The sequence below is a fragment of the Hemiscyllium ocellatum genome, chromosome 15 (assembly GCF_020745735.1).
Source record: "Hemiscyllium ocellatum isolate sHemOce1 chromosome 15, sHemOce1.pat.X.cur, whole genome shotgun sequence".
NCBI classification, from domain to species: Eukaryota; Metazoa; Chordata; class Chondrichthyes; order Orectolobiformes; family Hemiscylliidae; genus Hemiscyllium; species Hemiscyllium ocellatum.
Window position 1 is genome coordinate 56546009 of NC_083415.1, and position 18180 is coordinate 56564188.

General features: G+C 45.3%; 1 protein-coding gene across 3 annotated transcripts in view; it reads right to left on the reverse strand.

Annotated features, from left to right (window-relative positions):
• The window catches only part of arhgap46b (Rho GTPase activating protein 46b), a 212502-nt gene that overhangs the window by 60305 nt on the left and 134017 nt on the right, over positions 1-18180 (reverse strand). Inside the window, exon 1 of one of the 3 annotated variants that reach the window (XM_060836507.1) lies at positions 1636-1735. The exons of the other annotated variants lie outside the window; for them this stretch is intronic. Coding sequence (XP_060692490.1) covers positions 1636-1682 — 47 coding nt within the window. The 5' untranslated portion in view covers positions 1683-1735. Of the gene's footprint in view, positions 1-1635; positions 1736-18180 lie in introns of those variants that run through there. 3 annotated transcript variants of the gene reach the window in all.

Sequence of the window (18180 nt, forward strand, 5' to 3'; positions counted from 1 at the left end):
CATGTCCTACCCTATTCCTGTAACCCTGCATTCCCCACGGCTAAGCCACTTAAACCACACATTTCCTGGATACTACGGGCAATCCACCCTAACCTGCCCATCTTTGGACTGTGGGAGGAAACCAGAGCACCCGGGGGAAACGCACGCAGACACGGGGAGAATGTGCAAACTCCACACAGATGGTCGTCCAAAGCAGGAATCGAACCGGAGTCCCTGGTGCTGAGAGGCAGCAGTGCCAACCACTGAGCCAGCGTGTTGAGGAATAGTGATGTGCAGGGACCTTGTGCCCGCAAGCAAATCCCAAAAATGCTTCACGGCAACAAACTCAATGCCCGTGCGATGGCATCAACCTTACCGTCTGTTCTGCAAACACCAACTGTTCAGCCTCACCATCGTTCCTAAACAGCTGACCGCCTCTCCTTGCAGAGGGGGGGGAAACGGCAACTGTCTCTTACTTCCAAAACAATGAGAGTCCTTCAGTACAACACAACCCAACACTTAGCTCTGGCCTGGATAGTTAGCACCATAATGTGATTGAACTGCACTATCCTTCCCTTGGGAGGATCACAGCATCATATCATGGTGCAAGCGGAGGCCATTCAGCCCGCCCTGGTTCTAGTATCTATTTCTAGTGCCCTGCCTTTCCCCCATACCCCTGCACACCACATGTTCATATAATGCCCTCCTGAAAGCCTGAAGCGTTAACACTTCCAGTTTGAGGCCCTAGCTAGTGATGGCAGAAAGGACACTGAACCTGACTGACGGAGCCAGGAATCCAATCTGGGATCCTCCTGTGTAAAAATGTGCAACCACAGCATGAGGCTGCAGCCTCAGCTGGCGAAAGGGGCAGAAACGCCAGAGAACTAAGCTCCACACCGTCCTGGATGGCGCCATTCGTTTGAGTGGAACTCTGTTCATCAACTTCAATACCCCCTCGCTCCATTGCCAAGGCACAGTGCAATCAGTAGCGTGTACTGTCCACACTGCCATAACCCACCTAGCCCCCTTCAACAGCACCTTCCAAGTCTCACAACACTGCCCAGACACAAGGTCAAGGGGCAGCAGACACACAGGAACAGCAGCAACTTCCCCTCCCCAAGCCACTCACCGTCCTGATTCGGAAATACATCACCGTTCCTTCACAGTCACTGGGTCAAAATCAGAGACCTTCCTCTCCAGCAGATTGTGGGTATACCTCCACCCCACTTCGGATTACAGAACAAATGATAACCTGGCTAACGACACTCCTATCCCACAGAGGAATATAGATGTTAATGAATTATTGAGTATTGGGTTAAAATTTGAAGCAGGATTACAGAGAGGATTGCTCGAAATTAAACCCACTCTATACCTGATCTGGAGGCCATTGGATACAAGGCGTGGAATAATGTGTAGTGTTCTGCTGACGTTCTGTTGACTCTGTTTCAATTCCCCGCACTCCCCCTCCATCCCTCTGCAAAAATACAACTGAGTCTACAACTGTGGTGCTACATTATGGAAATAACGACGCATGCAAAATTAGGATTTGTTAAAAAATGCCTGCATTTCACTGCCTAATTACAGCACTGACATCCTTCCCACCTACTCGCCCCGCTAGGTCCTGCCTCAAGGATGAAGGATACCACATTGACTCACCTGGGCCAGAGGGGGAAGAAATGGTTGCAAAATGCTCCGGTCGACATTTGAGCTGCGGGATTTCTCTGCAACGGACGCAATCTGTCACATGCATTAAAATTCTTTTCTCACAGCCCAAGCTTCTGTTCAGCTGTCTGCCACCAAACCCAGCAGCAGCGATGTGACACAACTGTGGGGGTCAGCTACATCAATCCATTTGTCTTGTTAACGGGAAGGGAGCTTTTAACTAAAGAGACACAGACAAAAGAGAAGCAAGCCCAAAGCATACAAACAAGCAAACTCCCCCCTGATATGAACTCAAGCGGACCGGCCTGTCCACATTTAGACTTGCACTTGCTGTTCCCTTCCTCACAGCTTCCACCCATGGTCTAAGGAATGCAGAGGGCTGCTTTGGGTCAGCTTACTGCGCTCTAAGCTTCAGTGCTGCACATTTTGGCATCTGCAAACTGCAGGAAATAGAAAATGCTTTGATTTCTCATCCCCACCCCCATTCTAGAAAGAAACGTCTCCCAACAGCAAACACAGAATTGATTTTGTTTCTGAGCGGTCAGGGTTAGCAGGACTGCTGAGCTGACCAGAGTGCAGTGTCTGCAAGTGTCTCTCCCCTCGCAAACAAAAAGCTGACAGACAAAAACAAAACCATTTTTTGAGTTTATGCATTAGCTTCAGGCATGTAGGCCCACAAGACAGAATTAGACCAATCGGCCCATCGCTTCTGCTCCATTTCTCAACCCCATTCTCCTGCCTGCTCCCCATATCCTTTGCTCCCGACAGAGACCACAACAGGGTGCACGCCCCGATTTCTAGTCTTTACAGTGACAGAAGTCTACAGCATAGAAACAGACCTTTCAGCCCATCGAGTCTGTGCCTGTCAAAAACAACCACTTCTGCTAATCCCATTTTCCAGCACTTGGCCACTAGCCTTGTTTGCCTTGGTATCACAAGTGCACATCTGAATAATTCTGGAAAGTTATGAGGACTTTCGCCTTTATCATCCTTACAAGGCAGCGAGTTCCTGATCTCCACCACTCTCTGAGTGAAAACATGAGGAAAAATCTCTGACTCGTGCTGTTATTCGATTACTTACAGTGTGGAAAGAATAACCCACCCAGACCCATTTCCCTCTGACTAATGCACCTGACACTACGGGCAATTTAGCATGGCCAATTCCCCTAACCTGCACACCTTTGGACTGTGGGAGGAAACCCACACAGACACAGGGAGAATGTGCAAACTCCACACAGACAGTCGCCCGAGGCTGGAATCGAACCTGGGACCCTGGTGCTGTGAGGCAGCAGTGCTAACCACTGAGCCACCGTTATCAGATCGAGGACCTCTTAAGGGATTTCCTGTTTGTGTGAGGAATTTAGAACATAGAACATAGAACATAGAAGGATACAGCGCAGTACAGGCCCTTCGGCCCTCGATGTTGCGCCGACCGAATCCTACCTAACCTATACTAGCCCAATAACTTCCAAATGCCTATCCAATGCCCGCTTAAATGACCATAAAGAAGGAGAGTTCACCACTGATACGGGCAGGGCATTCCATGAACTCACAACCCGCTGTGTGAAGAATCTACCCCTAACATCTGTCCTATACCTACCACCCCTTAATTTAAAGCTATGTCCCCTAGTAACACCTGACTCCATTAGCGGTAAAAGGTTCTTAGTATCTACCCTATCTAAACCCCTAATCATCTTATACACTTCTATCAGATCTCCCCTAAACCTTCTCTTCTCCAATGAGAACAGCCCCAAGTGCCTCAGCCTTTCCTCATAAGATTTTCCTACCATTCCAGGCAACATCCTGGTAAACCTCCTCTGCACTCGTTCTAAAGCTTCCACATCCTTCCTATAGTATGGCGACCAAAACTGCACACAATACTCCAGATGAGGCCGCACCAGAGTCTTATACAACTGCAACATGACCTCAGGACTCCGGAACTCAATTCCTCTGCCAATAAAGCCCAGTACACCATATGCCTTCCTCACAGCACTATTTACCTGGGTGGCAACTTTCAGAGATCTGTGTACATGGACACCAAGATCCCTCTGCTCATCCACACTACCAAGTAGCCTACCATTAGCCCAGTAATCCATCATCTTGTTATTCCTACCAAAGTGAACGACTTCGCACTTAGCTACATTGAATTCCATTTGCCACATTTCCGCCCAGCTCTGCAACTTATCTATATCCCGCTGTAACCTACCACTTCCTTCCTCACTATCCACAACTCCACCGACTTTTGTGTCATCCGCAAACTTGCTTACCCAGCTTTCAAGTCCTTCCTCTAGATCATTTATAAAGATAACAAAAAGCAATGGTCCCAAAACAGATCCTTGTGGTACACCGCTAGTAACTGCGCTCCAAGATGAACATAATCCATCAACTACTACCCTCTGTCTCCTTCCAGCCAGCCAATTCCTAATCCAAACCTCTAATGTATCCTCAATGCCATACCTCCGAAGTTTTAGCATTAGCCTACCATGGGGAACCTTATCGAACGCCTTACTAAAATCCATATACACAACATCTACTGCTTTACCCTCATCCACTTCCTTGGTCACCTTCTCAAAGAACTCAATAAGGTTTGTGAGGCACGACCTGCCCTTCACAAAACCATGCTGGCTATCCCTGATCACGTTATTCCTACCCAGATGTTCATAAATCTTATCCCTTACCATTCTCTCTAAGACTTTGCCCACCACTGAAGTCAGACTCACTGGCCTATAGTTGCTAGGGCTATCCCTACTCCCTTTCTTGAACAATGGGACCACATTCGCTATCCTCCAGTCCTCTGGTACTATTCCTGTTGACAACGACGACATAAAAATCCAGGCCAATGGCTCTGCTATCTCCTCCCTAGCTTCCCATAGGATCCTGGGGTAAATGCCATCAGGCCCAGGAGACTTATCTATATTCATCCTTTCCAATATTCCCAAAACCTCTTCCCTGCATATTTCCAGGGCATCCATTCTAATTATTTGTGATTCCATATTCACATCAGCAACAGTGTCCTGTTCCTGAGTGAATACTGATGAAAAGTACTGATTTAATGTCTCTCCAATCTCCTCCGCCTCCACACACAACTTCCCACTACTATCCTTGACTGGACCGATACCTACCCTAGTCATCCTTTTATTCTTGACATACCTATAGAAAGCCTTTGGGTTTTCCCTAATCCTACCAGCTAAAGACTTTTCATGTCCCCTTCTCGCTTCTCTTAGCTCCCTCTTTAGCTCCTTCCTGGCTACCTTATAACACTCAATCGCCCCTACTGAACCTTCACGCCTCATCTTTACATATGCCGCCTTCTTCCCTTTCACAAGGGACTCCAATTCCTTACTAAACCACGGCTGCCTCACAAGGCCCTTTACACCATGCCTGACTGGTACATACCTATCGAGGACACGCAGTAGCTGCTCCTTGAACACTCCCCACATCTCATTAGTGTTCTTCTCCTGAAGCCTGTTTTTCCAATCCACACATCCTAAGTCATGCCTCACTGCATCATAATTTCCCTGCCCCCAGCTATAGCTCTTGCCCTGCGGCACACGATTATCCCTCTCCATCACTAAAGTAAAAGTCACCGAGTTGTGGTCACTGTCCCCGAAGTGCTCACCTAGAGCTGGGGTTTGGTTTTTTTTGACAAGCTGTAAACTAAGATGACAAAATGAAGATCGCTGGTAAATGAGGAAGACAGGGTTACATCCCACGGGGCTAACCATTAACTGCCATTCATTTTCAAATGGCTCTCTCCACTGATCTCTTGCCTCCCTGAAAATTAGATTTGGTGATTTCACTCCCACTATGGTCCCCCTCACTAATCAGGTTAAAAGCTTCTCTGGACCCAACCTCTCAAGTTTAATATTCCTAATCCTGTGATCCACCCCTTGCTGTCTTGACAATCTCCCCCAGCTCAGCTCCCAATTTATCCTCTGTGCTGGCACTCAGCTCAGTGTCATACTCTGCAATCCCTCTCCAAACCCCTGGCTTCACTTATTAAACATTTCACTTGGATTTGATCACCCCTGAATTGTGCTGAAAGGAGAATCACGTTGCCAAAAGCTTTTCAATTCTGCACTTATCGGGAGACACACAAAAATGCCAAACGTCAACTAGTCACAACAATGTATTTGACAGGAGAAAGGGGTCTGAATGGTTGGCAGTTGACCGATTAGTCGAGGCATTGCAATGGAGAAAGTGGCTGGGATTCTAACATGTGACATGCACTCATTCATTCCCATTCTCTGCAAACAAAGGAATATGTTCAAAGCTTGCACTTTTCTTTGAATGAGTTGAATCTTGGGGAACCAATCGTTTCCCAGTGCTTGCCTCATGGCAACACATCAGCCAATCAGATTTTACACGCCAACCAATCAGCATCCCTTTCTCTGGCCTTTTATCCATCCATTACTCCACCACTGGCAGCTGTGACCTTCAGTTCTCTCAGTCTCTCCTCCCCCTTAAAACCATCTTCGATCACAGCTTCAATGAAGAGCGATACAGCACAGAAACAGACCCTTCTGTCCAACTTGACCAAGATTCCCAAACTAAACTTTGCCTGTGTTTGGCCCATATCCCTCCTGACCTTTCCTATTCATGTATCTGCCCAATGTCTTTAAACATTGTAACTGTATCTGCACCTGCCAATTCCTCTGGCAGTTCATTCCACACACGAACCACCCTCTGTGGGAAAATGTTGCTCCTCAAGTCCCTTTCATATCCTTCCTTAGAAATCTTTCCCCTAGTTTTGAACTCCCACACCCTACGGAAAACACCTTGGCTATTCACCCTATCCATGCCCCTCTTGATTTGATAAACCTCTATAAGGTCACACCTCATCCTTATATGTTCCAGTGAAAAACGTCCCAGCCTATCCAGCCTCTCCTTATAACTCAAACCCTCCATACCAGGCAACATCCTGGTAAATCTCTTCTGAACCCTTTCCAGCTCAATAATATCATCATGAGATCTTGTGAAACTCTCCTTTTTCCCAATCCATCACCATTCAAATAACATTTCACCTTCCCATTTTTGCTACCAAAGTGGATATCCTCACATTTATCCACATTATACTTCATCTGCTATGCATTTGCTCACTTACTCTCCTGTAAGTTAGGATAGCAATCAGGAGCTGCATTAAAGCTCTCCCTTAGCCAAACAGGCACTAAGGTCAATTGCAGTCATAACTCTGCTAACATCAGCTAACTTGGTACTTAAATCAGGGATTGAACTTGAGACCTGGCTAGTCTCTAGGGCCTAACTAAATCAATGAGTTAACCAGCTGGGCCATCAGCAGACAGAACTTCTTGCTAAAATCTGATTAAATTCAACAAGGTCACAAGTAGATTTTGGCTGCATTGTCAAATCACATTCAGATATTCTGGAGATTTAACGGAATCGGTTTTGCAAGCACAGCAGTGTAAAACAAGAGCTACCGGAAACCTTCAAAGCTCCCAATGCACTCATTCCCTTATAGCCAGCTCAGATGGGCACGGTCAGTACAAGTGCTTTCAGTCTATTTCTAATAAAGGGTCAATGCAGAGGTTAAGGATCAAGGGTCGGGGAAGAAGGGTCACAAGTGTAATATTATCTCATCGCCTTAATCCAATTCTGGAGCTGGAGGAGAATCAGACTCCAGGGACGTGGGGTTCAAAACGACACGAAATGGAATGTCAAACTCAGCTGGCAGGGTTGTTCAACTGGCTCATCAGGGAAATGGGAGCCAGGGAGTTTGCTGCTGGTATGGCCCAACAATTGGTTAGTGCTATCATTTGCCTGGCAGGGTATAAGTTTCTGTTAAACATTAATCACCGCTTCAAGCATGAAAATCAGATGGGAAGACAAGACCAAGAGTGGGAATTAATAACCCGCAGAGAGATGCAAGGCTGATGCTAACACTACACTGGGCACTGTAGGGCATATCACACTCCGTGGGAGGCACCAGGACGATTTCAGAAGGTATCCCTGTCCAATGTCACTCTTGTCACAATGCTGTCACTCCCCTCACCCTTTGTCAGAAGCCAACCCTTGCCCCACAATAAACGGAGCGATATCCAGCAGCTGCGCCTTATTTACAGTATGTTCAGGATTACAGAGGAACGTCCAGAGAGAAGTAGATCCAGGAAGTCGAATCTTAATCAGAGTTTTAATTAACAAACATTGAAATAAGCAGCATGATTGATGACACAACCACATGCATTATACTGAAGCTGACAGAAGGGGTTCCCATCTTTTCAACCACATCAGTCACGCAGTCGCTTTAATCTGACAGAGAGAAAGGAACTTGCATTTATACAGTTCTGAAGAAGAGTCGAACCGTTAACTCTGATTTCTCTACACAGACAACTGCCAGACCTGCTGAGTGCTTCCAGCAATTCCTGTTTTGTGTTTCAGTTTGTCAGCATCTGCAATCCTTTATTTTGTTATGTTTTTGCATTTATGTAGTGGTTTTTTTCTGGTCATTAAAGCCCTGCCTTGCACTTCACTGTCAAACAATGACTTTTTGAAGTTTAACTAAGTAAGTAATGTAGAGAAATGTAATTACCAATTTGTACTTGGCAAGATCCTCCAAACAATAAAGTAAATAAAGGAGCTGATATTTTGGTTTCTGCACAATACATATTAGTACCTCGGTACTGTAATAATGTAAGGAGATCATAAACTGAGGGACCTAGGGGTTCAGGGACATAGCTTCAGGGACACGCGTAATCGTAAGGACAGACTGACGGGCAGAGGAGGTGGGGTGGCCATGTTGGTAAGGGATGATATTCGGTCCCTTGCGTGGGGAGACCTAGAATCAGGGGATGTTGAGTCAGTGTGGATAGAGCTGAGAAAAACTAAGGGTAAAAAGACCCTCTTGAGAGTTATCTACAGGCCCCCAAACAATAGTCTGGATGTCGGATGTAAGTTGAATCAGGAGCTGAAATTGGCCTGTCGCAAAGATGTTACTACAGTTGTTATGGGGGATTTCAACACGCAGGTAGACTGGGAGAATCAGGATGGTATTGGACCTCAAGAAAGAGACTTTGTGGAGTGCCTCCGAGATGGATTCTTAGAACAGCTGGTGCTGGAGCCGACCAGGGAGAAGGCAATTCTGGATCTGGTATTGTGCAACGAACCAGAATTGGTCAGGGACCTCGAAGTGAAGGAGCCATTGGGAAGTAGTGACCATAATACAATAAGCTTCAATCTGCAATTTAAGATGGAGAGGGTACAATTGGAAGTGACAATATTTCTGTTGAATAAAGGGAACTATGGAGCTATGAGGGAGGAGCTGGCCAAAGTTCAATGGTGCAATACCTTAGCAGGGGTGACAGTGGAGGAACAATGGCGGATATTTCTGTGTATAATGCAGAAGTTGCAGGATCAGTTCATTCCAAAAAGGAAGAAAGATCCTAGGAGGAGGCATGGGTGGCCGTGGCTGACGAGGGAAGTTAAGAAACATATCAAGTTAAAAGAGAAAAAGTATAACACAGTAAAGATAAGTGGGAAAACGGAGGACTGGGAAGCTTTTAAAGAACATCAGAGGATTACTAAGAAGGAAATATGCAGAGAAAAAATGAGGTACGAAGGTAAACTGGCCAATAATATAAAGGAGGATAGTAAAAATTTTTTTAGGTAGGTGAAAGGCAAAAAAAATGGTTAAGACTAAAATTGGGCCCTTGAAGACAGAAACGGGAATATATTACGGGGAACAAAGAAATGGCAGAAGAATTGAATTGGTACTTCAGATCTGTGTTCACTGGGGAAGACACAAGCAATCTCCCTGAGGTAACAGTGGCTGAAGGACCTGAACTGAAGGGAATTTATATTTGCCAGGAATTGGTGTTGGAGAGACTGTTAGGTCTGAAGGTTGACAAGTCCCCTGGGCCTGATGGTCTACATCCCAGGGTACTGAAGGAGGTGGCTCGGGAAATCGTGGATGCGTTGGTGATTATCTTCCAGAGTTTGATAGATTCAGGATCAGTTCCTGTGGATTGGAGGGTGGCTAATGTTATACCACATTTTAAGAAAAGTGGGAGAGAGAAAACAGGAAATTATAGGCCAGTTAGTCTGACCTCAGTGGTGGGAAAGATGCTGGAGTCTATTATAAAGGATGAAATTACGACACATCTGGATAGTAGTAACAGGATAGGACAGAGTCAGCATGGATTTATGAAGGGGAAATCATGCTTGGCTAATCTTCTGGAATTTTTTGAGGGTGTAACTCTGAAGGTGGACGAGGGAGATCCAGCAGATGTAGTGTACCTGGACTTTCAGAAAGCTTTTGATAAAGTCCCACATAGGAGGTTAGCGAGCAAAATTAGGGCGCATGGTATTGGGGGCAAAGTACTAACTTGGATTAAAAGTTGGTTGGCTGATAGGAAACAAAGAGTAGTGATAAACGGCTCCATTTCGGAATGGCAGGCAGTGACCAGTGGGCTACCGCAGGGATCAGTGCTGGGACTGCAGCTTTTTACAATATATGTTAATGATATAGAAGATGGTATCAGCAATAACATTAGCAAATTTGCTGATGATACTAAGCTGTGGTGGCAGGGTGAAATGTGATGAGGATGTTAGGAGATTACAGGTGACCTGGACAAGTTAGGTGAGTGGTCAGACGCATGGCAGATGCAGTTTAATGTGGATAAATGTATGGTTATCCACTTTGGTGGCAAGAACAGGAAGGCAGATTACTACCTAAATGGAGTCAATTTAGGTAAAGGGGCAGTACAGAGAGATCTGGGTATTCTTGTACACCAGTCAATGAAGGTAAGCATGCGGGTACAGCAGGTAGTGAAGAAGGCTAATAGCATGCTGGCCTTCATAACAAGAGAGGTTGAGTATAGAAGCCAAGAGGTTCTTCTGCAGCTGTACAGGGCCCTGGTGAGACCACACCTGGAGTACTGTGTGCAGTTCTGGTCTCCAAATTTGAGGAAAGACATTCTGGCTATTGAGGGAGTGCAGTGTAGGTTCACGAGGTCAATTCCTGGAATGGAGGGATTACCTTACACTGAAAGACTGGAGCGACTGGGCTTGTATACCCTTGAGTTTAGAAGACTGAAAAAGGATCTGATTGAGACATATAAGATTATTAAAGGATTGGACACTCTGGAGGCAGGAAATATGTTTCCGCTTATGGGTGAGGGGGATCAGAGGAGATTTACCAGGATGGTGCCATGTATGGAAGGTTTGAGTGACAAAGAAAAGCAGGATTGGCGGAGATTTATTTCACTGGAGCGTAGGAGGTTGAGAGGTGACCTGATAGAAGTTTATAAAATAATGAGAGGTATGGATGGAGTTAATGGTAGTTGCCTTTTCCTGATGATGGAGGAATTTCAAGACTTGGGGGCACATTTTTAAGGTGGGAGCAGAGATTTAAAAAAGACATGAGGGGCAATTTTTTTACGCAGAGGGTAGTTTGGGTGAGGAATGAACTTCCTGAGGAAGTCGTGGATGTGGGTACAATGACAATGTTTAAAAGACATTTGGATAAGTCCATAAATAGGAAAGGTTTGGAGCGATATGGGCCTGGAGCAGGCAGGTGGGACTAGTTTATCTTGGGAACATGGTCAGCATGGACTGGTTGGACTGAAGGGTCTGTTTCCGTGCTGTATGGCAACAACTATGTACATTCACCTGAGGTGGTAGATGTTTCTTGGTTTAAAGTCTCATTTGAACTTGGCACCAATGACAGTGCAGCGCTCCCTCTGTAGTGCAATGGATCAAGTCTGTGGTATGGGGACTATGGCTCATGCTGCTGAATAAACTCTCCAGTTTCTCTGTGTGGCTTCAGAGAGTAATGTTCTTGCTGTTCTTTAATACTGAACCTTGTATCATTCTCCACCAACCAGCAGGAAGAGCGAGAGAGTCCAACAGCAAGAAAGAACCATCAAACATTGAACAAAAGAGCATGCGTACATGAATCTCTCTGCCCTCCCACCTTCTCCTCCTCCCATGCTATGTGGCAATCGCTTCAGATATGGTGTTACTCTTCAAAATGACTGTTCTGTTTCAGGAACAGATTGCAACTAAGTTGCAAGGTCCAATAAGCAGCACTAACCGACCATATACAATAGAGAGTTGGGAACACAGTCCAGTCCATCGCGCAACCCAGCCTTCCATTCGCTGACTGTACCTATACTTCCAGCTGCATCAGGAAAACAGCCAACACAATCCAAGGCCCTTCTCACCCCAGTTACACTCTCATCCACCCTCTTCCGTCAGGCAGAAGTTATAAAAGTTTAAAGTTTGTGAGAAGATTTGTAGCTCGGATGCTCGTTGTTGTGGTTCTGTTCGCCGAGCTGGGAATTTGTGTTGCAGACGTTTCGTTCCCTGTCTAGGTGACATCCTCAGTGCTTGGGAGCCTCCTGTGAAGCGCTTCTGTGATCTTTCCTCCGGCATTTATAGTGGTGTGAATCTGCCGCTTCCGGTTGTCAGTTCCAGCTGTCCGCTGCAGTGGCCGGTATATTGGGTCCAGGTTGATGTGTTTGTTGATGGCACTCATCCACAGATTCTATGCCTCTTGGAATTCCCTAGCTGTTCTCTGTTTGGCTTGTCCTATAATAGTAGTGTTGTCCCAGTCGAACTCATGTTGCTTGTCATCTGCGTGTGTGGCTACTAAGGATAGCTGGTCGTGTCGTTTCGTATCCTTAGTAGCCACACACACAGATGACAAGCAACATGAGTTCGACTGGGACAATACTACTATTATAGGACAAGCCAAACAGAGAACAGCCAGGGAATTCCTAAAGGCATGGCACTCATCCACAGATTCAATCAATAAGCACATCGACCTGGACCCAATATACCGGCCACTGCAGCGGACAGCTGGAACTGACAACCGGAAGCGACAGAGACAAACCACTATAAATGCAGGAGGAAACATCACAGAAGCGCTTCACAGGAGGCTCCCAAGCACTGAGGATGTCATTTAGAACAGGGGACGAAACAGCTGCAACACAAATTCCCAGCTTGGCGAACAGAACCACAATATATAAAAGTTTGTTTCGACCTATGAACAGATTCAAGAACAGCTTCTTCCCCGCTGTTAACAGACTTTTGATTGGATCTCTTTAGTATGAATGTTGATCTCTCTCTGCACCTTTTTGACAGCTGTAACACTGCACTCTGTACTCTCTTCTGTTAGAGTGGGGTTCTGGAAAAGCACAGCAGGTCAGGCAGCATATGAAGAGCAGGAGGATATGACTGAGAGTACATCAGGGCTGGGGGATCCAAGGTGAAGCAATAATGGGTCCCAGCCCTGGCAGAGGTCCAATCGGATCAAGCTTCTGGAAAGTTCTGAAGACAACAGCAGGTAACCGCAGAGAGGATGAGCAAATAGACCACAGCATGAGAGGGCAGGAAACAAAATAGAACGTGGTTGGGTCGTTGGTGACAATATAATTAGGCAGGTAGATGCTGATCTCTGTAGCCAAGAGTCTGAATTTTGAAGGCTGCGTTGTCTTCTAAGAGCCACAGTTAAATACACACCCTCACTACCAGAGACAGCGATGGGATCAGGAGGGAGAGAATCCAGTGTCATGGTAATCAGAACCACAAAGGTGATGATCTCAGGATTATGATGTGATTCATGAGCAGAGTCCCAAAGGGGGAATAAAATCAGTGAGCTAAATGCATGACAGAAGGATCAGCGTGGGAGAATGGTGTGGGCTGGGTCAAGGGACACTGTCACCAGTACCGGGGAAGCAGCAGCCTATAATGTTTGGGACAGTCTGTACCTGAACTGTGCCAGGCCAGTGATCGGAGTACCTAGGGTGTACGGTAGTGTGGAATGTAGCAAAATGGGTTTCAGATGCAGGGGAGTAGTACAAGGTAAGGTAATAGTGACCAAGGTCTGAATCAAAGGCTCTTAATTGTAATGTACGCAGCACCTGTAACACTACGTGAACTGATCGCACAAGTCAGAGAATGATGGAATTTTACGGAACAGAAACCAACCCTTCGGTCCATGTCAACCAAGTTTTCCAAATTAAACTAGTCCCACTCGGCTGCGCCTGGCTCATGTCGCTTGAAACCTTTCCCATTCCTGTACCTATCCAAAGTCTTTTAAATGTTGTAACTGCACCTGCACCACTTCCTCTGGCAGTTCATTCCACACACAAACCACCCTCTGTGGGAAAATGTTGCTCCTCAAGTCCCTTTTAGATCTTTCTCCTCTCCCCTTAGAAATTTGTCCCTAGTTTGGGACTCCCCCACCCTAAGGAAATGATGTTGCTATTCACCTATCTATGCCCCTTTTGATTTTATAAACCTCTATGAGGTCACCCCTCAGCCTCCTACACTTCAGTGATAAGAGTCTCAGCCTCTCCTCATAACTCAATCTCTCCAGTCCCAGCAACATGCTGGTAAATCTTTATTGAACCCGCACTAATTTGATAATATCCTCCCTACAGCAGGGTGACCAGAACAGCACACAGTATTCTGAAAGCAGCCTCACCAACATCCCATACATCATCAACATGATGTTCTCAACTTCCACACTCAAGGGTCTAAGAAGTGAAGACAAATGTGCTGAACAAGTAAAATATGTTTGCAAGTGACCACAACTGCGACCTTAAAATTCAAGGATATTTGACATTTTAGGAATACAGGAAGTAAAGGGGCTGGGCTAGCTCTACTAATCAAGGCTGAGATCAGTACAACAGAGAGATATTAGTCTGGATCCATATATCCACTAGTTTGGATGGAGATAACCATCAGGCAAGGAACAATGGGAGGTGTTTATAGACTCTCTGACAGTGAATAAATGTAGAAATAATGTCAGTTTTGTAACCAAGGTATACTGTAATCATGGGAGATCATAATTGTCATGGAGATTGAACAAATACCATCAGCAAGGTTGTCTGATGGAATGCATTTGAGACAGTTTCTTAGAACGTTCTAGAACAAGTCAGGGAATAGAGTATTTTAGACCCGGTAACATGCAATGAGACAAGATGACCTCACAGTAAACAGTCAGCTTGCTCGGAGGGATAGAATTTCAGAGTCAAATGTCTCAGTCTCAAACTGAAACCTATAGCTCAAACAAAGACACGGGTATGATGGCAGACCTGCCCAAAAGGGTGGTACAATGGCTCCGTTTTTAGCACTGCTCCCTCACAGCATCAGGGACCCAGGTTCAATTCCAGTTTCGGGCGAGTGTCTGTATGGAGTTTGCACATTCTCCCCAAGTCTGCGTGGGTTTCCTCTGTGTATTCCAAATTCCTTCCAGATTACAAAGATGTGCGGGTTAAGTGACTTGGCCATGCAAAATTACCCCATAGTGTTCAGGGATGTGTAGGTCAGGTGAAGGGCTTATGCCCGAAACGTCGATTCTCCTGCTCCTTGGATGCTGCCTGACCTGCTGCGCTTTTCCATCAACACATTTTCAGCTCTGATCTCCAGCATCTGCAGTCCTCACTTTCTCCTGCACTAGTCAGGGGTAAATGTACAGCAATAGGGTAGGTAGGGGAATGGGTCTGCATGGGTTACTCTTTGGAGGGTTGGTGTGGACGTGTTGGGTTGTTTCCATACTGTCGGGATTCTATGAAAATGGACTGGGGTAAATAGGTTAAAAGGTGAGCCATTACAGAAGCAGTGGCTTATACATTTAAGGAGGTATTTCATCACTCTCAACAAAGATATACCACTGAGAAAGGGAAACTCTATCAGCAGGTTACACTATCCAGGACTAACTAAGGAAATTAACAGAATTAATTATTGAATGTCTTTACCAGAAAGGTGTATTGAGGCTGGGTCATTAAGTATGTTCAAAGCTGAGACAGAGAGGTTTTTAATCACTAAGAGAATCAAGGATTATAGAAAAAATGGCAGAAAAGTGGGGTTGATGATAATCAGATCCACATGTTCTTGTTACATATCGGAACAGACTCAATGGGCTGAGTGGCCTACTTTTGCTCCTTTGTCTTGTGGTGGCATCAAAATGAAAGAAAAGGTTAATAATTTTGCAGAGATTAATGGTGGGCCTGAAGACTGGGAAAAGCCAGCATATGAATGATCAAAAATTAACAGTGGAAGAAATTGGGAGTTTCCGAGAAAAGTAGAAAGAAAATTAAAATAGACTGTAAAAGGTCTCAAAAGCACACAAGAAAAGAACAGCTAAAGTGAGTATTCACCCTTTAGACGCTGAGGAGTTACTAGTTCAAAACAAGGAAATGGTAGGCACTTGAGTCAACTATTTCACATGAGGAAAAGATATGAAAGGCACTGCATGGAAACAGAAAAATCAGGGCATAACGGGGAGGGGAAGTACTTAAAGCAAACAATCACTTAAGGAAAAGTATTGGGAGAGCTAGTGGTGTTAAAGGCCGCTGAGCTCCCTGGAATTAATATAATGCATCCTCAGCTCTGAAAGGAAGAGGTTACAGAGGTAATGGATGCATTATGTGCTACTCTCCAGGATTCCCTGGATTTTGGAGTTAGAATCAAACACCAGAAGCTTATAAAGCTGCAAAAGTAATATCACTATTTAAGAAAGGAGTTGGAAAGGCTGAAACTAGGAACCAGTTATTTAAACATCTGAAGTTGGGAAAATGCCAGAATCCATTAAAGTGGGGAGTAGCAGGACATGAGAAAATCTAATAGAATCAGGCAGAGTCAATATGGTTTTATAAAATGGAAACTGTGTTTGACAAATTTACTTTAAGGGTGCAAGGTGGAAAAAGGAGATCCAGTAAATAGAGTGCATTTGGATTTGTAAAAGACAAAATGGTGCCACACAAAGGGGTAATACAGATGGGGTAATAATGCTGGAAATGACATATCACCTGGTTAGCTGAACTAAACTGCAGGAATCAGTGTGCCAGGATAAATGAAATCTCAAGTTGGTCACGTGGAAATAGCAGCGTATACAAGTATGAGTGCTAGAGTCTCAACTATTTATGACCTATACTCAATACTTGGGTGAAGGGACCAATAGACTATATTGGTGCCAAATTTCCTCACCATTCAAAGAGAGGTAGGAAAGCAGGCTTGCAGTGATACAAAGTGTCTACTAAGGGATATATTCGGTTAAGTGAGTGAGGAAAGATTTTGGCACATAGCGAATAATTTGGGAAAATTTGAATTTGTCAACTTTGGCAGGAAGAATAGATAAAAAGGAAGTTGCAGTACAGAGGGATCTGGGTGTTCTTGTACACGAATCACAGAAATCAACAGGCAGACACAGCTAGTAATGAGAAAGGCAAGGTGAGTGACGGCCCTTTATTACAAGGGGTTTGGAATACAAGCAGGCAAAGTCTTTCTACAACTGCTTAGAACATCAACAAGATGCACTCTGTGGAACAGTGCAGAGAGTTTTGGGGTCTCCTTCCTTTTGGAGAGATACACAAACATTAGAAGCAGTTCAGAGAAGGTTCACTTGGCTAACTCCTGGGATGAGGAAAGGTTGAACAGATTGGGCCTATATTTATTGGAGTTTCGAAGAATGTGAAGTACTCCCATTTAAAGATATAAGAATCTAAGGAGGTTTGACGGAGTAAATACTGAGAGGGTATTTGCGCTCTTGGACTAGAACGAAGAGGCTCAGTTTAAAAAAATTAGATTAGATTAAATTCCCTACAGTGTGGATACAGGCTCTTCGGCCCAACCAGTCCACATCGACCCTCTGAAGAGTAACCCACCCAGACCCATTTCCCTCTGACTAATGTACCTAACACTATGGCCAATTTAGCATGGCCAATACACCTGACCTGCACATCTTTGGACTGTGTGACGAAACCGGAGCACCCAGAGGAAACCCACCCAGACAATGTGCAAACAGTCGCCCAAGGCTGGAATTGAACCTGGGACCCTGGTGCTGTGAGGCAGCAGTGCTAACCACTGTGCCACCGCATTGCCCAGAGGAAGGGATAAGTCTCTTCTTTAAGGTGGAGATGGAGAGGAATTTCTTCTCACAGACGTGGTTAAGTCTTTGGAATTCTTGTCCAGAGAGGATGATGGTTAAATATATTCAAGGTTGAAGTAGGTTTCGGATTGACAAACAGCCCATGCTTCGGGGTATCAGGCAGAAAAGTGATGTTGGGACCTGATTCAGTCAGCCATGACCTGAGTGAATGGCACAGCAGACATGAGGGGCTGAATTGCCTAGTCTGCTCCTACTTCCTGTTGCATATTCTGTAACACCACGAGCCAACAGCTAGGTAACCAGAGACAAACAGAACAGAATTCAAAATGTCAAGTGACATGTTGAGATAGTAGACGTTTCAGAGAATGCACGGCTTCACATTCCAGCCAGTGTGATGATCTTTTATGCTGGATTACAGGAGCCGGGCTTTAATGCCGTTTTCCCAAGTCACATGGCATTTTATTTTGAGTGCACAAGTCTGCTGGCTGGCCATGGAAAATGGTTTCCATGCCAGAAAATTCCAAAGCTCCCTCTCAGAACTTGGAGCCCAGAAATTAAAGAGGAATATGAAAGCAGTCACTCGTGTACAGAACAAAAGATAGCGTGCTGAATAACAGCTCCGTCACAGCCAGCACATTCCACCCCCAAATATCCACTGATGTGCAAACCATACAGAAGCATGAATC